We start from the raw sequence: 25,489 nt of genomic DNA on the forward strand, positions 1-25,489 counted from the left end.
TGAGCCAACAAAGATAAAAATGACAAAGCTAGTAAGATGCCAAGAGGGACGATATGGTCAAAGGCAATCATCTTCACCACAGCTTTCCTCATGGCTATGAGCAAAAAGAAGATTCATTGGTCAAGGCCAAGAAAAGGGCATGTATGTAATCAAGGGGCAGTCAAGACTCAATGAGAGCTGTAACTATCTGAGCAGATAGAATGCTGCTGTGCAGAAAGAGTCTGCCAGTCTTTGCTATGATGTACATAACAGTATGGAAAGAGCTGTCCAAGATAAAGATGATATCCCAGTGACAGCAAAGTATTTCAGTTAAAATCGATGTTACATAAATTGCCATTTTTAATCACAACTGAAGTTTGCAAGCAAGAACTTTGATGTGAATGAACCGTGCCAATTTGGTTTTTAATTTATAGTTTTTACTTATTTCTCTAAAGAAAATTTTAAAATTATTAATTGGTTGTCACTAAGATGTGTTTATTTGCAACTAAGTAAAGCTTTAGCCTTCTATTTTACAAAAATCTTATCTTCTCTTGCCGTGTTTGTTATTAATGGAATTAAAATTTTAAAATGTCCTGCTTTTTCAGAATTAAATCAGTTTTTCAACTTTGAATGAAGGTAGGTAGAATTTCACAAGGAGATGCTGTTTGCTGTAAAAGAGGAGAGCGAAATGTAACAAATGTGTATGTTTCTTTCTTCTTCCAAAGTCTTTCTCTGGTCAAAAGTTCTTTCTCTGGGAAACAAAGACATAGTACAAGAATCTGTGCTCGAAAGAATCTACTTGAAAGCTGATAAAAGGTCGCTATGCAATGGTTCTTGCAAAACATTAGCAAGAACATATTAGTCTATAATGGGCTGGAAATAAAGGAAGACGACACTGGACAGCTAATGTTAATTCCTTCAGTTCATGAAGAGACATACGTGCGCATGTTGCTTTTAATAACTGCAGGTGATGCATTAGTTTCATGTTAACAAGCTGTAAGCTAGAGGTTGAAAAGGCTTTGTTTCTGAGATGAAGAATGTCATCGTTGTCCAACACATTATTTGTTTTTCATCTGCTAATCTTAAAATGAAAAGGTGCTGCTTATCTCTTGGGAATCTTTTACATGGGAAGGAAGAGAGCAGGGAATGGACAGGAGATCCAGGAACAGCCATTTAATGTGTGTAAGAGTGAGGCTCTAATAGGGAACATACTGCAAAAAATGGATTGGTTTCCTCTGGAGTGATAAAAGAGACTGTTAAAAGTCCTTGCAATATTTGCTTGACTCCTTTCTTTCCCAACCACTGTAGTTTTTAGTAACATGCAAATAAAGCCCACATGATTCTGATGGTATTCTCTTGCTTTTATAATATCCTTTTTCTGGAAGGTTTGGGAAGGCTGTCTTGAGACCGAATGGGCATAGAGTTGCTGTAATTGAATAGATAAAGATTCCCATCTGGGAACTTTAGCTGTTCCCATCTAGGAACAGTTAGTCTTACAACCATAGCCATTGTGTTGCAAAATTTTATGTTGACTATAAATGGCTCACCTGCATTAACATTACAGTTGGCATTAGGCATGCACTTCTGAAGTTAATTTCCTGGTCATCCCCACTTACCATTCTTCAGTTTGCAGAGCATACAAACCAGATTTCTTTTGGATGAAACTAAGCCAAAAGATGCATTCAGGAACTTGGGCTCCCACCACTACTGGGAATGCAATTGGCAGAACTAGCCTGAAGCTTGTCCAAAGTCAAGTCTCCTGAAATACACGTTGTGGACATTGAGTCCTCAGTGCTACCTCTTTCACTCTACGGAGCCATTCCTATTGCACGACACAATGTAGATACAGTCCAAATTCCCATTGGCTTAGGATCTGGCGATTCTTAAAAGTACGGTCTTGTAACAGTACCCAAAGAGCTTGCAGGAGAGGAGAGCATTCCCATGGCAATTGATATCCTATTTGATTTAGCTTCATCTCTTTCTGAAGAGTAGAAATACCCTGGGGAAAATACCCAAAATAAAGTTGCTATGAGCAAGCAGTCTGCAGCTTAGGAGAATGGGTTGCTTCAGGGGAAAATTTCAGCTGCATAGCCATATTTGAACCCGTGGCTGAGAGAATGGCCCTGTTCACATTCAGATTCACAGGAATCTGAGTTTTATAGCCTGTTGATCTCACAGGGCTGGAAAGAAGCCGAGGGAATTTGTTAGAGAAGTAAATGGCATTTCCCTTGTTTAGTTTGCAGCTAGCAGTCTAGTTGGGGATACTGAACGTTAAGGATGATCCTTGGAGGTCTAGAATAGATGAGACTGAGAGAATACGAGGCAAAAATCTTCCATGAGAGGACTTGAATTGAGACGGATAGTCATTTTTTTCTAAGATAATACTTTAGTAAGAGGCAGAAGATGAAGCAGTCTCTACTGATTCCCAAGAGCTCAAGCAGCAAAAAGTAGTCATGATTTTCAGGCTTGCTGTTGAATGTACGTGGCGTATGTCTGTGTCAGTTGGCTTCTGTTCACTTTCTTATCCATAGAGAGCACTACTGATCACTGCCCAGAAATACCGGCATCCCATGCTCCACCACTACCCAAGCCTAAGCCTAAATCTAAAAAAGCTCTGCTACCACCAAAAAATGCTATTGCTGCTTCCACCACCACCAGCCATAAGAGTAATGAAGCACCTCATGCTAAAAAAAAGGGAAAGGCTTCTGCTAAGCAGCCTCCTCTCCCACCGCCCAAGCCAACAAGTCACAGTGCAAATCGAGAAGCTGGTGAGTACTGCAGAGGCAGTGCCAGTTATGGTGGGTGCATGTGCATGGGGGTGCTTGGCTTGGTCTTACAATAACTTCTGCCTTTGTACGTAGCAGCATTACTAAAGAGCATGCCATAAGTGTTTTTGGCTAACTTCCTGCGAAGCTCTGGTTCTGCTGTCTGCAGACACCCCGGACAGCGGACAAATCACTTCGCTGTTTAATGAACATATGCACAACATCAAGCACATCAGAGACTATATTGAATTCCGAGCTTAAGTGTGAATGCTGGCAACAAAATGACCCAGAGAACTGCTGAAGAACATATGAGTTGCCCCAAAGTAAAACTACCTTGGTATTGCTCTAACTTTCTGCTGGAAATATCTACTATTCTGACTAATTTGACAAGATTACAAGATCTCAAAGAGATAAAGGATAAAACCATGAAGACATCTCTAAAGACTTGAGCAGCAGGTTTTTAGCTAAAAAATAAAAAATAGTAACTCATTAGAAATGGCCAGGCTTCCCTGAGCTGGTTGATGGCTTACTGTGATTCTAAAAATGCACTGGAAATGGAAGATGTCCATCATCAGGCACATAACAGATGTGTTTATCACTACACTTTCAAACCAAAATTCAACAGTGATGCTAGATTAAAGATTGTTAAGGTACTGATCTCAAGTTTGAATGGTTGTAATTTAGACGATGACCAAAATGAAAACATCCAAATATAATATGAACTCAAGCAGTATCATGATGAATGGACTGTATATATGCATTGGCCAATTTAGACAAGCCTTGTGTTTTCAGTCCTCTGTCAGTCTTTCAAAGCCCTTCGGTCCCTCCAGTTTTCTCTCCAAGTATACCTCTTCATAGCTTGTACATTTTGGCACATTTTGTATTTGAAGCACATAGAAGAGGACTGTTTGAAAACATTGCAAGACCGCTAGAGTTACAATAATAACTTTGCCATAAAATATCCATTAACTTGGTATTAACTGTCCCTACTACATCAGACAACCACAAGAATAAATATTTTGAAAACTCAGAATTTGCTGCTTGTATTTCACATTCAGCTGGAAAACTCGGTTCTTCCCAGGTGAAGGAACCTTATAACAGCAGACCTTTCAGAAATAAAACAGCCCGTCACATAAAGAAATGTTTAGACCAATGGTTGGTAATAAGCTCTCAGGTATCTCGGTTCTTAAATTAAAATACATTCAGATTCCAGATTTGTCTTTTAGTAGCCTTGGTGAAATTTTATGCAATGCTTGAGACCATATGGGTATAAAATATATCACTATATCCCTTATATAAGTACATATTCTACTGATGATTTCTTCCAACATTAGGTACATTGTGTTCATTTGAAGTAGGGCAATACTTAATAGTAGACCTGATCGGGAGCAGTATTTAGTACAAGAGGTTTGTCAGATCACTGTGAAAGTGAACGCATGATGCAGCCAGTGATCCAGTTTCATGAAGGAGAAGAGAAATATGAGTAACAGCTGAGCCATGGCCCTCCTGAGGGCACCACAGCAGGTTTCCAAACTGAAATAGTGGAGTTGGGAGAAGGGGACTTAAAAGTAGGCATGGACATGTGCCAAAAGGCAAATAACAGTCATGAAATTTTTCATTTAATCAAAATTCAAAGCTTCTACTGAAAAAGAGGCATGACAGAAAATTGTCAGCCAGCCCAGTCAAAAGCAACAATGGCAATAGCACTTTTGACCCATGTGAAAGTGTAGGAGGGATTTTCCCTGGGAGAAATCTTTCAAGTTTCTGTATGTGATTGCAGGTCCAGAAGGGTTCTGAGAATAATGTAAGGATTTTTTCAATGGAAACATCTTCTGACATTATCCCAGCAACAATTACAGTGTGGCTGTATATTTGTATTATGCTGGAGTGCGTAAGTGTAAGCACGTAACTGGTTCTGTTGACCTCCAGCCTGTGTTTAAGTGCTTTGCTGGATGAGAACCAGAGCCCTTTCTTACTACCATCCACTTACTCTGTAAGGCTTCTGCTAAATAATATGCAGGTTGGAGCCACCATCTATTTCCACTGCAATTATGAACTGCTGCCTGTACCATTTCTTTGCTTCCTTTTGATTTGCCAGTGAGTTAAGTCAGTGATGTGTAGTGGATGTGGATGATCGGTGCAGTCTCAGTCGATTCTGTACTCTGCCCTTTTGCACTTACCTTGCAGCACAAAGCGAGACGGTGATTTGCTTGAAGTCGTAAGTTTCTGCAGATTTTTCCAGATGTACTGAAAGCCTCACAGCACTCTAAATGTTTATAAACCATAACATTCAGCTGCAGAAGAGAATGGTATAATGTGTCTTCTGAATTATTTTCCATCTTCTTTGAGACTGAGAACAGTGTCGCTGTGAAAGCTATTTTTATATTGTGAGCTTATTATGGCCAGTATCCGTATTTTGGTTCTATCCTAATCTGCTGGGTTTTGTTTTTATTTAAATGCTTATAAGTAAAGTAGGCCTTTCAGCAGATTTCTGTTACAGCTTTCTGTTTAACTCAGTAAGCTTAGCCGCAAGGCTGCTGTGTAGCTTTATAATGCTTTCATTCGTTCTCTTGAGGTTAATGCGTTTTTACTACAGCAGAAGTGTTTGAGTTGGATGCATTTCGATGAAAAGGACTGAATCATTAAGATGGTTGTCATTTTTATTGCTTTTTAAATGAAAGTCAGAAGTCTGAAGCTCCCAGTCCAGATGATGGGTGCATCAACACAGCAATCAGGAATGTGACTGGAATGCACACGGGCATGCAGGCTAGCTGAAATCTCTTGCAAACTTGGGCATTGATACATATATGCTTCAATATAGTAAGTATCACAGGATTAAACAGCAACATGACTGGACAGCTTATACAGCTAGTGTCAAAACCTCGTTTCGCTACATTTTCAAGCCTATCTGAGTTGGTCACTGGTAAGACGAAGACCTCCAGGGTATACAGGAGGCCTTCAGTGCCTCCTCCCCTCTGGAGATCATTTGTGCAGAGTGAGAGCAGGGGTTTCTGCCTCTGGTTTATGGATGTCCCCAGCTGGACCTGAAAGTACATCTTGTTTTGCTGTCCTCTGCTGCTTGCCATTAACTAGGAGCACACCACTTGCAATTACATTGTGAAAGGTAATTAACTGATATCCATAATGGTCGAGGTGTTCACAGAAAAGCGTAAGGAAAATCATGGTGTTCTCCTAGTGCTCAGACCAAAAATTCACGTAATAGAAAAGGTCAGGCAGTTTTCTCTGTCTGGTAGCAATTTTTTTTAAATAGGGCACTAAACACATTTGGAGTAAGTAGTGGACTTTTTACATCATGTGCAGGCAAGTTGTGATGGGCCAATGCGGAATGCTAGAATCAAACTCTCACCCATTTGTGAGGTTGATCCCCTCCCCTGTTCTTGGGCAAGTATTCATCATTTCAGGTTTTTCCACCCCAAAGGTGACATTTGAACTGCAACATTTGCTCGTCTCAAGCATATAGATGAAGGATTGTAGAAGTATCAAGTGTAACTTTTTCATTTTTTAAATATCAGCACACATCAATCCATGCAGAAAGAACGGTGCAAAAATCATCTAGTTGCAAGATTGTAAAATGCCTTATCTTTTCTTATTTTAGCTAGCTCCTCTCATGCAAAAAAACCACCAGTCTCCAAGTCCTCTTCATCACCATCTCCTTCATCCACATCATCTCATCCCAAAGCCTCTAAGGAGACTTCCAGCAAATCGGGCACATCAGGGACACCCAGGGGCAAGAAGAAACCTGGGAAACAGTCAGCCCCACGAACAGCGCCGGATGGGGCTGCTTCTTCCCCCTCAGGTGCCACAGCCAACAGGTCGGAAGTGAAGGCGGAAAAACCTGAGCCTGAGCAACCTTCCATAGTAATTTCTGAAACGGAGGACACAGATCAACCGAGCAAGCTTGTTGTCCCCCCTCCTCCCACCGCTGCCCCTCCTCCACCCCCACTTCCACCTCCTTTTCCTGCTGCAGCCGCTCAGCCCGCTGTCTCCTCAGATGCCCAGGATGTGTCAGAGGGCTGTGTGGCAGGGCTGGCCGTCCCCGGATCAGATACTAAACCTTTTCTCCAGGCTGAGCATGGCACGGATGAGAGCCTGAGCAGTACAGCCCTAGACAGCGATCCAGAGGCTAGTGGAGAAGACACAAAAAGGTAAGACAGTATGGCTGTCATGAGTGAGTGGTGAGACCCACAGCCAAAAAAGCCACATTCCTTCACGTAAGGGACACTGGAGGCATGTGGGGATCTCCACTGTTTCTTCTGCTGACTGGTTTGTGTTGCATCCCAGCACAATTTGTTCCTTGCCAATGCCTTTGACCCATTCACTTGCAAACCTTCCTGCTTCCCCAGAAGGTCATTGCTCATAACCTGCCTCCTAAGTCGTCGTGTGGCTTAATGTGACAACTGCCGTCAGCAGTTCAGCTAGTAGCCGATAATACTTTTATTTCTCTCTCATAAAGGCACACAAAAAATGATGCTGAATTACAACAAGGGTTTACTTTTTTGTGGGTATCATTAAATATCTCACTGCTAAAGCTATCGATTCAATAGCTGAATTTCCTTGCAGACTTGAAAATGACAGTTTGAGGCTTTGGTTAGTAGGTGTTTGGTCTGTCACTGCCTAATAGCTTGTCTGAGTCTCAAATACTATAAAATGTAGTCAAGGTCATAATTATATTTTTTAAGCAAAGTAGCTGGCAGCAAAAAAGAAACTGGCTTATTAATCTGTCTTTTCCCTGCCACAAGAACCAGTATCTTTCATAACAAGCCAAGAGGGTTTAGTCTAGATGCCAGTGGCCTAGAGACTTTTCTTTAAATTCTTGCTGGTACATCTGTGCCAGCATTACATTCCTATGCTACTTCTCCCTTTGCCTCTACTGCGCTTTCCAGCTGATTTCCATGTTTGTCAGTGATGGACATGAATGTTTTGGACTCAGCAGCAATAAAACTGTACTTACAATAAATAGAGTTAGGCTTCCAGAACAGGAAGCTTTGCGCTCCCATCTGCTCCTCTCATGCCCAACTTTATAAGCTGTTTTTCTCTTTATAGTGGTTTTTATGTGCTATTGGTCCCATCCCACAAGAAATAAAAAAGAATTAGGATTTTTCTTTATACAGGCTTTGCAGCACGTAATTGCAGATTGCTTGCATCTTTTTTCCTAATGTACAGATACATATATGCATACTTTATATATGTTTTATACATGTATGCTTTTTAGAAAGACAGAAGTTAGTTTGAATAACAGAACTTTTATTTTCATACTTGCTTATACAGTCTGTCTCCTATTCGTGTCCTGTGCTGCTTGCATTAATGTGACACCAAGTTTGCTTCTAAATTAACAGCTTAGCTACCGAAGACCAAGAAGCGGAGGCGCCTGACGAGGCACACTCTGAACCGGTGGAGGAGGGTTCTGACGCTGCTGCCCCTCCTGAGAGTGAAAGTAGCAGAGACAGCCACAGCAGTGACTCGGACTCTGACGGACCAATACTGTACACAGATGATGATGATGACGATGATGATAATGCAAGTGCTGAAAGTAAGCCCCTGACAAGAAAGGTGTACTGGGAAGGGTTGGCCACCTTTGGGTATATCTAATATACATGTTTGGCCTGGGCTGGCTCAGAGAGCCTACTAAGCTGCTGTGATTGCATCCAGATTGCTAACTGGAACTTACTGGTTGAGCGTAGTCCAAAGACACCTACAACCAGTGAGTTTTTGTGCAGCTGTCCCCAGTAAATTGTGGCCTGGAAGAGAGCAAAGTCTTAGGGATGTAGCTGCTTGCAAGCACATCAGCCCATGGGTGATTCTGTTCCAGGATTTGGTTGTCCGGCAGGACATCCCACCAAGAAGTTGCAGGCTGCCTCTTGCACATTGCATTATGTGAGCATGCCTGACCCGTGATAGAGCAAAGTAAATATAGGAGGGTTTGGCTGCATGATTTAATATTTTACCACTACTGAGAAATGAGTGTCCCACTTCTCCCAGATAATTGTGATCAGAAACCTGTCGGGGCCTGTGCAGTGTTGAGAGCAGATCAAGCATTGCACAGATGGACGTGGAGGTGGGAAGGGCAGGTTCAGAAGAACATGAGGATGGAACAAGGCCTCCATGTTAGGGCATCAGTGAGCCATTGATTTGGCTTGCCCATGTCGTGAACCTCTACCCGTAAAGCACCAGTGTGGCTTTCAACTGAATTGCATTAGAGATCCCAGAGATTCTTGTGGGAGTAACAGGCTGTGGTGGACAACAGAGAAAACCCATCAGTCAACACCTTCACTGTCTGAAAGTCATTTGTTCCTCTTTGATCAGGATGTTTTAAGCATTAGAGCACCTTAGCAGACAGAGTAGATCACAGTGGATTATATCTAAGTTTACAGCTTTGAGATTCATCTGATGTCATGACTATATCATCACTCTAATTTGGCAGAAGTTCTTGCTGCAGCTGAAGGAGTTTGTCCTGCCCGCCTTCTGCCTAATCCCTGTTCCTTTTTCCCTTAGGCCAGCACTCGTGTTTATTTTTCTAGCGGCGGCTCTTGAGCTGATCTTCAATAGAATCAGTTCCCTGACCCAGCTCACCCACTGGCTGCACCTCGGCGGGGGCAGAGGAGGTGGCAGCGGCAGGCTGTCAGGGGTGAAGAGGAGGGCAACCCTACCCCCACCACCTGCAGGGTGGCCTTATGTCAGAACAAAATGACCATCGAACCGTAGCTTAGGAGCCTTGCCCACAGCCGCTCAGGAGGAGGTTCTTCGCTGTGCTCGGTGAAGGCGGCCTGAACACCAAAGTGCTCTGTACTGAAGGGAGTAAGGGAAAATTAACTTTTTTTTTTCCTTGGCCATTGGTGCAGCAGAAGGTGAAGTGCCAGCTAGTGCAGGAGGCTGAAATCTTCTGTGTTTGGCTTGAATATGGCATTTGTTTTGGATCCAAAGTGGTAGCAACCAAAAATTCATGTATTCAGACAGCAGCACGGTGTCTTATAAGTGAGCTGGGAGCCTGTCGTCTTACCAAACCGTCTTATGTGCTGAAAACCTGCCAACCCGGGACATAGGTAGCCCGCTCCATCGGAATATCAAGAGACAAGAGAAGAACTAAAGGCCATTGAAAAATACTCTTCCTTCCACAGCTGGCTGAAGCTAATGCTGGCAAAATTGCATGGCCCTTGTTGCTGCTGCATCTCTTTTATGGGTGAAGAGATTGATTCAGTGCCTGGGGGTTCCTGCCTAGGTTACTTTACCAGCACTCAGAGCACTTTTCTAAACTGTATTTTTTGTTTCAATTTGCAACTTAGTTAGAGATGAAAAGCACTGTACAAGAACTAAGTGGTATTTGATTGAAAAAAAAATTGAAAGAATGAGGGAAATGATGACAGAACGAGACTAAGTCATTTAAGGCTGAAGAAAAAGAGCAGCAGTTTGCTAAATATACTAAGGAGATAAATAAACCAAACTGTAATGTATCAGACTTCAAAGACACTTAAGTGTAGATTTGTCATTTTTATCCTATCACTTCACAGATGACAGGTGATGTTTATAAAACTCCTCTATCAATTTGGCTCGTAGCTTTTTCATCCAAGCCTTTAGCTTTTTATTGTTGTGAACTGAGCTAGAACTATTTTTCTTTTGATGTTAATTAAAATTCCTCTCCTGCATGTGGGAACAAGGCTGCTTTGGGGAGGTATTAAAGTTCTTACTCAGAGTTTGTGTCTGTAACCTAAGCATGAATGAACTAAATCTACCCTCCTCCTCCTTTCCTCAGGCTCTTTGGCAAGTAAAATTCGTCGTAGGGATACTCTCGCTATCAAACTTGGCAACAGACCATCTAAGAAAGAATTAGAAGACAAAAACATCTTGCAGCGCACATCTGAAGAGGAGAGGCAGGAAATCAGACATCAGATTGGAACAAAGCTAGTGAGGTATCAGTCGCAGAGTAAATGTGGTTTCACTGGGCGGAGGTGGAGGAAGAGAGTCGAGAACTCTGGGTTCACATTTTAAATGCAGCCCAATATGCCATGCAGGATCTTCGTGGTACAACTGTCTGGAAGAAAGTGTTTTTATTTCTCACAAAACGTTAAAATGTCAGTAATGCATTTTTGTTCTGCAAGAAACAAACCTGAGAGCCTCTGGGCTTTTGGGTTGTTTGGTTTAAAAAAAAAAAAAAAAGGAAGAGAAAAAGAGTGACTCCAGAATAATCAATGCCATGGTTCAAGCTTTTCCTCAAATTGGTTAGCAGGGACTTGCACTTGTATATCGCCATCTCAGATGGAGTAGTAGTTCCTGACACACAGAGCTTGTCTGTGCATGTTTGTGCCTCCTGGCCCTCCCCATCGTCCTCCTGCTCTCTAACTCCTTCATTATCCACGTGCTGGTTCCAGCAAAAGAAATGGAGGGAAGCTGACTTCATTGGTCAGTGTTTAGTGTTTTACTATGCCCACCTCTGAGATGTCTTTCTCATGCTGTTTAACTGCTATGGGATATATGTTACTTTCTCTTCCTGGAGTTGAGAACATTTCATAAAACCCCCCTAATTTTTACAAGCTGTTTTTTAAAAAGTCCTCATAAGTGTTAATTTTGGCTTTCATGGTCTCTGAGAATAGACTACAACATGTCTGGATTTTCCCAGACCTGTCCTTGTTTCTGTTGTGCTCAGAAATACTGTCCAGGCAGATTTGGAGGACGTCCTGTGTTTGTTGGAGATTTCCAGATATTGGGTAGTCCAGCCAATACTGCTCCAGTAGAGAGTACGGCAGCCCTGCATCAGCACTTAGAAGACGAGCTGACTTGCTCTGTGAACCGGCTGGCTGGCTAAGTCATTTATTTCATCCCTTAACCATAAAAGTGATACAACTATTGTGTAGAGCCCAAGGGTCGTTTTTCTTCTGCTAATGAAGCGGCGTGGCTGTTATCACCGCTTTCCTGACTGAACCCCAGCTCCGGTGATCACATCCTGCTTGTTGGTGCTCTCTTGGGGCTTGAACTGCAGAAGCCGCTCCGGTCCCCGTCCGGAGCTCCTTGCGCAGGGACGTTGCTGGTTCTGCTGGGAAGCTGGCACACTCCCCGCACAGCTCGGCTTTGGTGGCAGGAGACAACATCCATGCGTGTCAGGGCTGTGCTCATGCCTGAAATCGTAACCAAGTTTGACGCCAGTTCCTTAAAAATTCCTGGCGTGGTGGTCAGCACCCAGCAGCATCGAGGTCCGATGGGAAACCTGTTCCCACAGCTCGGTCAGGGTCGGGTTGGGTCCCAGCCTGGGACTCCCTGCAGCAGGGACTGGTCACCTGCAGGAAACCTGCCGGTCCTCCCCACCAAATCTGAAAGTCCAAGCGTGGTTTGAATCGGATGGGTTTCACAAGGCCGAAGATAATCCATAGTGAACCGTGTGAGGTTTGCTGGACAGAGAGTCGTCTTTAAGACATCTGCAAAATATATTTTACTGCTGAGATTTTTCTTGCTCCTTTTCTCAAGTGAACAAGTGAACTTGTTTAGTAAACATAGAAACAATATCAACCATGTTCTCCATTATACAAACCAGAAAATTAGTATCTCCATTTGTTGGGGGTTTTTAATGGCACTTGTTATATAAATAAAATCAAGTTTCAATTAAAACTCCCACTTGTATTGTACATACAAATCAGTGAGGAATACACAGCTTATGTTTTGGGGTTGTTGTTTTTTTTAAAAAAAATAGGATTTTCATTCAAAATATCTGAGAAAATGTTTATGAACTCTTGCATAAAATGATACCTAAAATTATAAATGAGGAATTTAAATTTGCTGGTACAATTTCTGTAGTATTATGCAAGTATCAGTTATTTATGTGTTCAAGTGGCAGTAGTACATCTTTTAAAACAAATGGTACTGAGGTTACATGCACAGTTATTATAACCATGTCTGGAAATTACCTGTGTTGCTGAACATCTCTGCTGGCAGTGTAGCACTGCCATATGAGAAACACCTTTTAAGATGTATTACAAATCACAGTGGGTTATTTGGATCTGGTTTTAAATCACCCACTTACTTTGTTCTCACAGGAGACTTAGCCAGAGGCCTACAACCGAAGAGCTAGAGCAAAGAAATATCCTGAAGCGTAAGTATTTTATTCAGATTTCAGCTAGTATTTACTTGGAAAATGAGCATATGTTGAAGTCATATGGAAGCCTATCATTGTTGCTCTGGTGTTAGAGCCATAACTGGAGGGAAATTATGTTCTAGAAAATAACATGCCAACACTAGATCCTAACCTGTAATGTTAGCTGTGAAGATTGCGTATATTCACGATGCCAGATTTTGCTTGTCACTATGCCTCTTCTTGAAGCTGGTCCCAAAGACCAGGAATGACTTAGATACCCTTTAGAAGTAGTTCTAGGCTGGTTAAGCTTCTGTCTAATTTTTATGAGGAGGAGGAAGAGGGAATTTCAGTAGGAGGCGGAGGTGGGATATAAGGGTGGAGGTTGGAAGATAGAGCAGAAGGAGGAAAAGTGAAGTGTTCGGGGGAAAGTGAACAGGTGTATGGCAACTACTTCAGCATGCTGCCCTTCATATCCACTTCTGTCATAAATATCTTCTGTACTGAGACCTGCATGAGGCATTCTCATTGAATATCTTCCTGCTGATTAAATCCTTCCTCAATATCCCTGTTGAAAAATTTAAGTCTATAATTCAAATAGTCAGAGGCAGAGGAATGAAGTACATTGGATGTTTACCCTCTATACCCATTCTCCCATTTATTTATGTTGGTTTTGTTCTTAGGCTGACAAATGCTTCAGAACAGGCACTTTTTGTCTTCCTTTATAAATGTTTCCATCATATGGATGTTACCTAAGCGCATACTGTAACAGTTGCCATGCCCAGCTCTGTGTTCATTCTGCAAGGGTAGCTAGTACTTGATGCTTAAGTAGAACAAATAAATGAAGGAAATGCACATGGAAGCCTTTCACACATAGCAACAAATCCCAAAACTCATCTATTCATAAGGTATAAGAACTTTACACACTTGATGTAACTCAAAGAGCAACCCTGGTGCACAGCATGCGAATGGAAGGAAAGAAAATGGGCTGTTTACCTGGCAAAGTCCATGGACTCATCACTCAGTCACCTGCTCAGGCCAGCAAATCAAGGAGACGTAGCCATTATTGGCTTTCAGGCAACCATCCATGCTAATAAAATCCTACTGCTGTTGTCCAAGCATTCAAAAGCCGTGTCTTACTAAAAAGGGAAGCTACAGGTCATGCATTACGGTGCACGAGAGAGGGGTCAGGGGACTCCTGCCCAATGCATAGTGTGAATAGACTTTCTAAGACTGTAACTTCTTAAGCTATAGATTGCATAGATAAATAAAGACAAAATTTGAAATACGAACCTTTTTTTTATATGACAACTGTCTCATGCTGGACTATGTGAGAAAGGTAATTCCAAAACGTCCTTGGTGGGCGAGGATATGGCCACTGTGCTGGGAGCACCAGCTGGGCTTCCTTACTGCCCTCTCTGTCTCGCTCATTTTGAGATAACTAACCTAGCAACAGACCTGTGATGTATTTAATATCCCTTCTGCCATTGTTTATTCCGTTCACTGATTTTGCAATAAGTAGCTCAAGACTGGAAAGCAGTTAATAGATTTCTTCTCCGGTTTCAGCTTGTTTACTTTAAGCTTTTGGCAGTGTACCAGCCTTTGCACTCCATACCTCCGGCTGTCCTCCCCTGCTGCTGCTGGGGGCCATCTTAAAGCGGCAAGGGAGAGCAAGAAATAAAAGCTGGGAAACAGCATTATAAATCACAAAAAAATCGCAGAGTCATCGGCGAGCACGTGGAGAATCCAAAACTGGTTTTTGCTCATCACTGAGATACAGCATATTTTGAGAGTGATCTGTAAAAAGCAAAGCGAACCAAAGCAAGCCGGGGTTTGTGGTGACAGTCTGACTCAGAGCCCTTTCAGGGAGCAAGTTCTCTCTCAGCTCTAAGGCAGTCGTATTATTTATCAAAATTATTACATTCCCTTCCTGTGGATCATTCGAAAATGTTTACATCTCTTAAATGCCTTTGTTGTCGTAGGCAGCTTTTGTGAATAAGTTGGAATTTCTTTCATAAAGCTTCCTTCCTCCTATTTTTAAGCAGTGGATGGGGCGAAGGGGTTATATTATCGTGTGTATGTAAACTGCAGCTAAGGGAAAGTATTGTTTTGAGTAGTATTTATCAGACTTTGAGGATACATTAAGTGGTAAAGGTCCAAATGTTTACTTCAGGATTAAGTTCAGCCCAAATCTTTTAAGAGGTTCATAAAAAAGTCCATATTTTTTCTTTTTTTGTATTTCCAGTTAGTGAGGAAATCTGCCTTGCAAGAAGTTTTGTTTTGATAATATTTCCAGATAAACCAGTTACTGAAAATCCTGTGACCAGGTACAATCGCAAGACATTGCAGGCAGATTTCTATAAAAACAATTTGGATAAAACTATCCAGACTTCTGAGTCTTCCCGCACTAAAACAAATTTACAATAACTCAAGAGTCCTCTTGAAGGAATAGACCAAGCCCTGTGTTTTTAATAAAGACAGGTTTGTTGTGTACTGGCTTTGAGCCAGTAGTATTTATAGTATTGCATTATGGCAAAGAAACTTTTTATTCTTCCAGGAATTTTGGATTAAGATAACTGTATTTTTTCCTGTATTTATAAGGGACACTGAACTTCTTGTACTGTGCACCTGCATGCCTGCCAGTACTGACTTTGTAGACAACAGGGTTTAGCTCTTGATGCTGGTTAAGGAATATTAATGGTTATCTTTGCTTGTAAAACCAGGAAAGAGAAACTGCTTTGTGCGTTCCAGAGCACTGCAAGAGGCAAGCACTTTGTTTGTCTTTTCTTTCTCTTTCCCTAGCAAGCCCACAGGGAAGTCTAAACATAGCTAATCCCATAGGGACACAATGGAAAGTTCAGTTTTATGCTCCAGGAGTACTTTCTGGTTAAGAACGGAGCAGTCCTCAGGCACAACAATGTCTCTCTTCTCTTTTCCACCTCTGCTATGAAACAAATGCCCCACAGAAAAGAAGGTGACCAGATTTAATATGGCAAAAGTTGCAGGAGCAATAATGTATAGAAGCCAGGGAAGCTGTTCTGCTTTGCCCAGTGGATTGTTTAACCCAAACGCCACAATATGTGATGCTAAACAAAATTATTTCCATCAGGAGTCGAATCCCAGTTTGACCTCCTAGGAGCTGCAGACAGGGAAGGAGGGAAACCATAGTTTTGCTGGGATCTCACTGGAGACTCCTGCAAGCAAAGGGCGCTCGCTGGGCTGGTCCTTTGCCAGTACAGCAGCAGCGGGACATCTGAGGAGGGGACTTGCAGCTGGGAACACTGTGTTTATATTTTCTTTCTCCACATCACACAGATTAGATCTGCTTTTAAGGTGGAAAGCAGTCAGAAGTGTGTTCCTGTGCATTAATGTGTTCCTGTTTGGGCAGGCCAGTCAGTTCATACCTGCAGATAAAATGTGGCCCTCCAGTTGGAATTTTCCACACCACCTGAAGGAAGCAGGAGCACCAGACCCATTATATTTAGCACCACACATCTTCTTAACTCACTATGGCAGCTTTCAAAACTTCTACCCTAAAAGAGCAAAAATATGTTGCAGATGTTACCATTAGTAGGAATTTGCATCAGGGCAGTGTTTCTGTAGCACCAAGCTTAAAGCAGCACTGTGCCCATCAGGCTGGAGATGGGAAATAGGAGCTTTCAGAACAAGTTGGAGTGGGTCAGTGCTGTAGACTGGGACCATTTGCCAAACAGCAGATTCAGTATATTAGCAACAGCCACCAGATTTCAATCCTTTTCCTTTAGCTGTTGAGTTTTATTCCTAGAAGTAAAACAACTTGAATATATAAACCATGTCCTGCCCCCTGACCTCTCATGCAGAAGACTGTCTGTTCCCCACGGGTTCGATCCCCTCCTGCTTTGCCTGGGAGCGAAGTAAGCTCCTGGTGCCTCCTGCAGAAGCTGTCCTCCAAAAGATGGGCTTCCAGCTCTCCTTGACGGCCTGCTCCAGGACCTGCCCGGACCCTCTGCCCAGCAGCTAAGATGATGGCCTTGCTCCTCTCCCTTTTCTAGGTGGTTTCCCATGTCCAGCCATCCCTTCGTGCAGTCATCTGCACTCTGGGTCTGCAGCCCACAGGGAGATAGCTTCACAGCTTGGGATAGGCAGCTAACCTTCTGCCTTCCTAAATGTCCAGATCAACTTTTTTGAGTTTTTTTATCCTCCCCCAAACTACAGAAAAACAGTATTTCAAGTGCTGTTGGTAGTTGTTTCTTAGGGTGTGAATTAAGCAGTGTGAGCCCTTGTTTCTTACATCAAGCGTCTTATTGCTGCTTCTTAGGAGATACAGTGGTTTAGATAGCAAAGAAATGTCAAGATATGAATAATAAAGAATGTATTTTACAAACTGAATTCAGGAAAAGGCAGTACAGTGATGTGTGTATTCAGCTGCATTTTTCCTGCTGTGTCTGCTGCTGGAGAGTTGCTGAGACTAAAGTCTGAGAAACTCAGTTCATGAAGGGACAAAATTTTTTATGTCAAATGATTCCCAGGTGAATGGAACCCCAAATTAATAGTTTGTGTTTAATTACCTCAGTTACTCTATTGATTGCAACGACATTATGTTTAAACAAAAGCCTACAGATGGTTTACCTGTCCTACAACAGCAAGAGAGCTTTTGATTTTGTTAGGTGAAGAGTTCTCATTTAAAGTCCTAAGTCCTTAAATACATCCAACTTGTTTATTGATAAATATATTAATAAAAAAAATTTAAATCTGGGTTAATCTTAATCTTTAGCTCTCCATTCTTCAGTTTTAGTCAGTTTACAGTTCCTCTATGGGAACAAGCCATCCATTTCTTCACCATTTAGGAGAAAAGCTATTAATAAACCATAAATTACATCCACATTTCAGGATCTCAGTAAAATCGCCATCAACACGAGATCCAGCCTAATCCTGGCAGCAAGCTTGTGCGATTGCATCTTGCTGATGGAAACCTAGGGTCGGTGTTGGACTCCTCTCTTGGTCTTGGCCTGGCATCGCCTTTTTCCTACTGTAACTTTCTTCTTTTTCTTTTTTATCATTTGTTCCTCTTCCCTTTTCCCTGGTCTTCTTACATGAGAGCCTTTGAGTTGGCAAAGGAAATCTGCAAGCAGTACCAGATGACCTGTTACAGTGCTGCCTCCAGTGTATCAGTCATGATACAGAAGGTCCTCTGCGGCCAGGTTGCTTTTACTGCCACAGCAGGTTGGCCATAGCAGGCAGGGCAAATCAGACTATACCAGGATTTAAAACTGCCTTTTCATCTAAATAGATTGGCTGCATCCACAATAGATAAATTAATTCCTTTAAATTTACAGTTAGCCTCAAACTGCAACATGGACTCCATAACCCCCAACCATGAATAAAACAGGATCAGAATTTTACAGGTATCTCTGGATGGGATATTTCATCCACAACAAAGTTAACTTTGCATATAACCATCAGAGGTGGACTGAAAGGGCAAATAATGTTCTTCAAAATGTACATCAATAAAAAAAAAATGCTGAGTCCATATGAATGTGCCTTTGTAAGTGTGTTTTTCACTGGCACTCAAGAAATCAAATTTGGTTAGCACAGAAATTTGTTAAAAGCACATTTTAGTCTCATGCCCAAATGCATTCCAAAAATGCACGTTATTTTCTGCTGTACTCATTCATTTGGTCTAGCTAGTGGCCCTTAACCAAGAGGGCTTGAGTGCTGAATCATATGTCCGCATCATAAAATCAGAAAAAAACCACTAAAGTAACAAAACCAATTTGCACTAACAAATGACAGTGAAATGAATTCTCATTGATTCATTGCATCCTGTAGCAGTAGAGGACACTCGGCTGATTCAGATACTCAGAGCAAACTTTTTTCTTGGCCCTTATGAATAATTAGACTCTTACTCTAAAGTCCATAGGTGGCATGTTGGAACTAAAAGCACAGTGATTCTAATGTTAGGACAAGTAAGTGAAACATTAGGCAGCTCTTTCAGGGTACTTCTTGTTTACTGTTACACAGAAAGGAAATGACAGATGCCTGCTCTTTGCTGTGTTCCTGACCCACGATGGTGACCTGAGATGTCTACAGAATCGGAGGAAATGAGGATAGGGAAAAGAAATGAGAGCACACAAAATCCAAAAAGCAGGCAACACATGCAGGATCACCCAGAAATATGAGGAAACATGAGCCAGGACTTGAAGTCCTGAAGCTTTTAACCAAGAGAAATACAGTATGTGCAGTTATAATACTTAAATACTCACTCCTTTTTATCTCTTCTGAAAACAGAGAAGAATGAAGAAGAGGAACAGGAAGCCAAAAGAGAAATAAAACGTAGACTCAGTAGAAAGGTGATGATGTGTTTTTTGTGTTGTGCATTTGTGTACATAGGATTTTTTTTTTTATAAGATTCTAAAAATTGGTGTATATACATTACTGCAAATATCCATCAGTCATGCACCTAGATTAGAAATCTGTTTAAAAAGCAGTACAAGCCAAGTCCATCTTGGGGAAACTCCACCCCGTCCAGTTTCCCATACCTGGAAAAGCATATGGAGTCTGGGCATGCTCAATACTTGTCCGTGTAAGAGAGAAATGATACGTGAGCATGACCACTGCTGTCACGCATGTTCGAGGGCAGCCACACCTGCAGATCCACTCTTCCCTAGAGCAGCGGGGAGGGCAGCAGAGCAGTGGGGGCCCTAAGAAATCCCTTCACCTTTCTTCTAACCACGTCCATGGTCCGTGGTCTTGGCTGCTGCTGGTGGGATTGTCCCTGGAAATAAAGCAGTTATGGATCTGCTGCCCTGACTTCGGGAACTTGTTCAGGGAGAGGATGGGGGCGGTTTTCATACGTATCCCTAGTCTGCCCTTCTCTGCAAAAATAGTTTCCTTAATATGATCGTCCTTTAATTAAAGTGAATACTGTTTGAGATGACTGAAACAATTTGGCATCATAATGACCCCCAGGTGTTCAAAAGCAATTCTTTTACTTAGGCAGGCACCTCCAAATTCTGCTTATTTTCAATAGTATAGTTGAACACAGCAGACACTGTAATCGTTATTGCAAACAGACTTAATGCCTAGTGGGGTAAATGATGTGGCAGTTGCAATTAATATTCCAGGGATAACTGTCACGATTCTCTGTGACCTGCCCAACAAAGACTATTTTTATAATTGAAGAAATTAGGTTGTGCTGCTTCCCCATTCCTGTGTGGCACTCCCAGGATGGTGCCTTTTTATAGACACCTGAAAGTGACCCTATTTAGAAATACCATTAAAGTTCTCTTGAGATTACATCATACCCTCAGCTTTTATTTTATTTTATTTCATCTTATTAAACGTACTATTTTCTGCCTCCCACTTACAGCTCAGCCTGAGGCCTACAGTGGCTGAACTTCAAGCAAGAAGAATCCTTCGATTTAATGAGTACGTGGAGGTCACGGATTCTCCGGATTACGACCGTCGTGCCGACAAGCCTTGGGCCAGGTTAACTCCCGCAGACAAGGCAAGGGACAAATGTAGATTATAAGAAAATGCTTGCATCTGTCACTTTCGAGGGGCTTTCCTCTGGTTTACATTCTCTTGATGACGGCAGCAGCATGAATGACATCTGCTGGAGGTAGCGAGATTGTCATGGCACTACTGTGCATCTACTGCTTGCAGCCTAGCAAACCCACTCAGGTGCTTATAAAGAGCGTGTTTGCCACCTCGGTTACGGCAGTTCTGGCCAGAATGTCTTGCTAAGCCAGGTACACACTGTTAGCAAAAACGGCCACGACCCATGGAATTCAGGCAGAAGCCTGCGTCACTGCCACCGAGAGTTATTTTTGCAACTCATTCAAGTGAAAAAAAAGGTAGAAGCTGCTCCATCCACCTAAGGGTTTTTGGCCACAACCGTCAGTGCTGGAGCTGACTGTACGTGTGCCGCACACCTTCTTGGGAAGGTTGCCCCCAACGTGCTGTGGTTAATAGTTCCTCAGCCTAACTACAAAGGATGAGACAAATGATTCTGTGATTCTCTTTTAAAAAACAGATCGGTCGAAGATTACCATAAAATACTCTTCCATTTCCCTCCTTTACCACTTCATAAAAGGAAAGCTGTGGGATTTATGTATCAAAAAGCACTGGCCCTTTTAGCACAGGGTCTGAACCAACTTTTATGGAAATAATATGAGATGTGCTTGGCATAAAAAGTGATATGTGCAAGAGCCCACTGTCTTTTACCTAAGGACTGTGAAGCACTGATTGTATTTCAGCTTGTATTGTAATATTAACGCCAGCTTATCTGACAATCAAAGGAGAATCTCATATCAAGTCAAGGTGGAGACATTAAAACTGTACCCAGAAATGTCTGTAGATGTTGGTTCTGGGAGATGCTGAGCACTCTCGAGTTCTCACATAGTCCGTGGGAGGTTAGAGCACCCAGCACCTCCGCTTTCACCTAGGTCCAACCAGGTTAAACTGCACTAGAAAAAACAGTGGAGTTTCCTACCTACTTTGGGGTAGCAATTTTTAATCTCAATTCATTTTGTAATGAGCAGGTGCCCAAGGCTGGTCCTGTGATCCCCATGTTTGTTGACCTCAGCAGAAAGGCAAGGACCTTGGGGTGCCTAGAAACTCCCTTGCCCTTTTTTCCCAAGGAAGTAATTTTTCTAATTCCAGTGAGAGCAGAAAATTGTACTGTAACTATATTACGGAGCTGGAGCTCTGGTGTCTTTGCTGCTGATTTGGTGCTCAGAAATAGTTGTCTCTTTCCTAGCTATTGCAGCAGCCTCCTGTAAGCATGCTGTTGTGGCTAACCAGAACCATCCTCTGCTTAAAATGAAGTTTCTCATTTATGAGATGGCAGTCTGGTGACGCTATAATTTTATCATGCTGCTTGTCTGTTCTGCATTGGAAGGCTTGCGCACCAGATGAGATTTCTTTAGGGATTAATGAAATGATACTGCTTTTATTTAAAATGGTGAAAGAAAACAGTGAGTAAGAATAAACTGTCATTTCATTTCACAGTGAAAGTAGGAAACCATACGGCATAGAAACAAAAGCCCTTGTAGTATATATATTAGAATATTTCAGAAATTATATTACTTGATGAAGTAAATTGCTTATCAGTCTTTAAACATAAGCAACAAGGCACAGTGCACTGAATTTTTGCTGTTCTTTAGTGTCTGCCAACTGAAAACGCAAGCCTGAAATGTCCGAATATTTCATGTAATTTTACATAAAACTGAGCAAACCAAGTGACTAATTCCACTAAAAAAATGCTAGTCCTCTTGCTTTCCTGAAGTCCTGTCTCCACTGAGGAGACAGAAGGTCCCTGCTGTGTGTACAGTGCCTGTGCAGGCAGCGGGACCCACCAGCTCCTCGGGGCTGTGCCTGGAGAAACAATCCCCTCGAGGCTGCGTACTCAGCAGTGACTGTCGAGGTAACCCAGACCCTTGCTTGTTTTTGTCTGTAGCAAATGCCGTATTTCGGTGGGGGTACGGTTCACCCATTGCAGTAGGTTTGGTATTTCTTTGTTTATTGTTGGTGTTTGATGCTTTGGGTTTCTTACTGCTCCAAATAGCTGTAATTGAAAAAAGTCATTCACGTGGATGATCAGAAATGTGCGAGAGCTGTGGACTATGGTAAGGGAGACTGGAAAACAGGGACTGTAGGGGAAGCTGCAAGAGCAAGGCCAGGTTCCTCTCAGACTCTTTACTTTCCTTAAGAATCATATTTCTTATGGTTGCATATATCATTATTGTTTATTAGGCAGCAATACGGAAAGAATTGAATGAATTTAAAAGCACTGAAATGGAAGTACACGAGGAAAGTCGGCAATTTACCAGGTGGGTGAATAATTCTTCTTGCGTAAGTCGGAGAGATAAGTATGACAGCGACCCTCTGCCTTTCTGCAAATCCTCTGCAGTTGTGTCATGACTGGCTCCTTGCATAGACTCCTACTCTGAGACCCCTTGAATCCCACCACTGATTCTGATGGGCTTCCCAGTGTTGCAAGGCCATCCCTGAAGTTGGACGCTTTATAGAGCAGTGAAGGTGACTGCAGTGCATCGGTTGCTACATGGAAAAAGACTGTTTGGGAAATCTAGAAAAATAATCCTTTGAAAGGACTCAGTGTCTCTCCCAGATTTATTTAACACTCCTAAAACACAAAAAGGGATGTCCTTCTCTGGCATTACTCCCTTGCTCATGAAAGTATACATTTTTGTGGATGCGTTTGGTAAGTGAAAACTAGATGATGTATTGAACTTCAGAAAAGCTCGTCATTGTTTTGGGGAACTTTCTAGGCTCCTGGCAGCAGTTTCAGGGCAACAAGACAGATTCTACTATTCCTTGTTTGCTACTCTAGTGTTTTAATCTGGATTTGTTTCATTCTCTGTCCTGGATAACACCAAGATGTTGTCTGAAACATTATTATTATTTAAAGAGCTCTGAAGTGTCCACCATTCTTAGCCAGACTTCAAATTTGGCAGAGCTATTTCTATGAGGAGGGAGGCACTTTCTGCCATCCCCATGGTGTCTGTTTGTACCTTTTGAAGTTATAAAGGCGGAAACTTGCCACCAGCACGCAGAACTTGCTGTGAGGATCAGCTGACATCGCATACATAGTATTATTGTATTCACTTCCACACAGAGTTAAGTCAAATAAAAACAATTTCCCAAGACTGGGTCCCTTCCTTTTCCTGTTACTGTTTCAATCAATCAAACTCAGGATCCACGCAAGTGAGAGTCAATCCTCTAATTAAAGCTAGTGTCACAAGGAAAAATCACAATGGGAGGTGGGTGTTTGGTGATTTCTGGCATATCCTAGTTCATTGCTTGATTTCACAACTTCAGTGGGTTTTTTCCTCACCAAAACATGGATTTTTTTAATAATACTGTAAATTTATTTCAGTGTAGATATAACATGAATAAATTAATTTTTAAAAATCAAACCAGTTTCACAGAGAGCAAACCTAAGCCCGGAAATGAACCAGGAGGCAGGGGTTTAATCTAGTGTCGCTTTCTGACCATTAGAAAATGTCTTTTTCAAACATGGATATGTATATTTTCATTGGGCTTCTGATGTCATTTTCTCTTCAGCTAGTAGGTAGTATGTCTTCTTCAGAGTATATAAAAAATACTAATTTTAAAAAACGGGCATTCAAAGGGAGAGAAGGAAAATGACCAGGAATAGACACCTGGCTGTGCGCTGAGAGAGATGAAGGGCAACACCCTGCTTACGTTGTTATGTTTTTTTGAGTTGCATTGCAATATAGAAGCATAAGTACAGATAGGCACGAATCATACAAAAAGAATCGGATATCTTTTCACAAGAATTGAAAACGGTTGACTGATTACAATTGGATTCTTGAAAGCTGAACCAAAAAACTCAGGGATCCAGTTGAGTGACAAACCAGTTAAAAAGTGAGTAATTTTATTTTTTTAGGAGGGCCTTGGAAAATGGAGTAAAAAATAGGTACAGCCAAATTGTGATAAATATAGGCAATGATTCTGTAGGGTCCTGGAAGAATTTCAACCTGAGGGAAATCAGGCGCTCTCTGTTCCTTCTTCATCCTCCTTTTTTTTTTTTCCCACTGGTCATGTTGCACAGAAGTCAGCAGAGTAACACTAGAAAAAGATAATTAAGAGCAGATTTAGATGCAGATGGTTTAAGTCAATCACAATTTTGAAAATAAGAAGAGATTCCATTTCCTCCGGGACCTCTTATTAAAAATTATCTAGTTCACCACTACATTCGGATTGATACAACAAAAGTGATTTAAGAAAATTGTAGACAAAAGTCTCTATCCAGAGAATTAATTACTTATCTTTTAATTTTTTCCAAGGAGATCACAGGGATAATACTAACCAAAAGACACTTGTGTTGGCAGCCAGTTAACAAAAGCTTATTTGTAAAGTTCCTGTGATAGAATGAGACAACAAGGAAGCTGCTTAAAGAAAAATAGCTTATAGCATATAGTTGCTTATATTATTACATATTCAATATAAGACAATTTAATATTATAATCAGTATTTAAAAATCTTTGAATTTTTAAAATTTGATACTAAACTTGGGAAAGAAAAAACACTGGTTTTCATTGTTCATCTTTTACTGTAATGACTGTCAGTTGAACTGTTTTTCTACTCCTAGTAATTTAGACTGATTCCTTCTGTTACGAAATCCAAGAAACTGAGTCTCTAAAAATAGAGAAATAACTGAAAGTTTGGGAAGAGGATATTAGTAGATGATTATAAATTGCTTCTAATGGAAATGCTATATATAGTCCAATATATTATTGTTCCACACAAATACAAAAACCTCGCATCTTTCTTGCAATGCACTGCTCCCTCATTTAGCAGATGAGCTGCATACTTGTGAACATCAGCTTTTGTGTAGACCTCCTTTATTTGACAAATGCACCCCCGTATTGTACCGTACCACATTACAGGGGTAATGTGTGGCTTGTTTTCTTTTCTCTTCTCTGGAACTGTTAGGAGAAAATGTGTCAAACAAAAACTTACGGAAATCTGCGGTGTTAGGTGCATCATTACCTATAGGGTTTTTTTAAAGTTGCTGCATTTTTTTACTACTCCATGGACAGATATATTTTTAAAGCCATTTAAACAGAGATATAGAAGTCTGGTGATAGATATGTTGACCACCTGATATTGGTGTCCTTCTTACCCTTTTGCTTGGGTCCAT

The 25,489-nt window shown here is 41.6% G+C and overlaps 1 protein-coding gene across 3 annotated transcripts in view; it reads left to right on the plus strand.

Annotated features, from left to right (window-relative positions):
- The window catches only part of PHACTR2 (phosphatase and actin regulator 2), a 144,698-nt gene that overhangs the window by 112,740 nt on the left and 6,469 nt on the right, over window positions 1-25,489 (plus strand). For 2 of the 3 annotated variants that reach the window (XM_054821641.1, XM_054821642.1), the window contains exons 5-12: window positions 2,511-2,747; window positions 6,361-6,910; window positions 8,102-8,295; window positions 10,513-10,669; window positions 12,785-12,840; window positions 19,087-19,148; window positions 20,168-20,305; window positions 22,555-22,631. In XM_054821641.1, the coding sequence (XP_054677616.1) occupies window positions 2,511-2,747; window positions 6,361-6,910; window positions 8,102-8,295; window positions 10,513-10,669; window positions 12,785-12,840; window positions 19,087-19,148; window positions 20,168-20,305; window positions 22,555-22,631 (1,471 nt within the window). The remainder of the gene's footprint in view (window positions 1-2,510; window positions 2,748-6,360; window positions 6,911-8,101; window positions 8,296-10,512; window positions 10,670-12,784; window positions 12,841-19,086; window positions 19,149-20,167; window positions 20,306-22,554; window positions 22,632-25,489) is intronic. The other variant, XM_054821644.1, reaches the window with a different exon arrangement.

Source organism: Grus americana, chromosome 3 (genome assembly GCF_028858705.1).
Source record: "Grus americana isolate bGruAme1 chromosome 3, bGruAme1.mat, whole genome shotgun sequence".
Lineage (NCBI taxonomy): Eukaryota > Metazoa > Chordata > Aves > Gruiformes > Gruidae > Grus > Grus americana.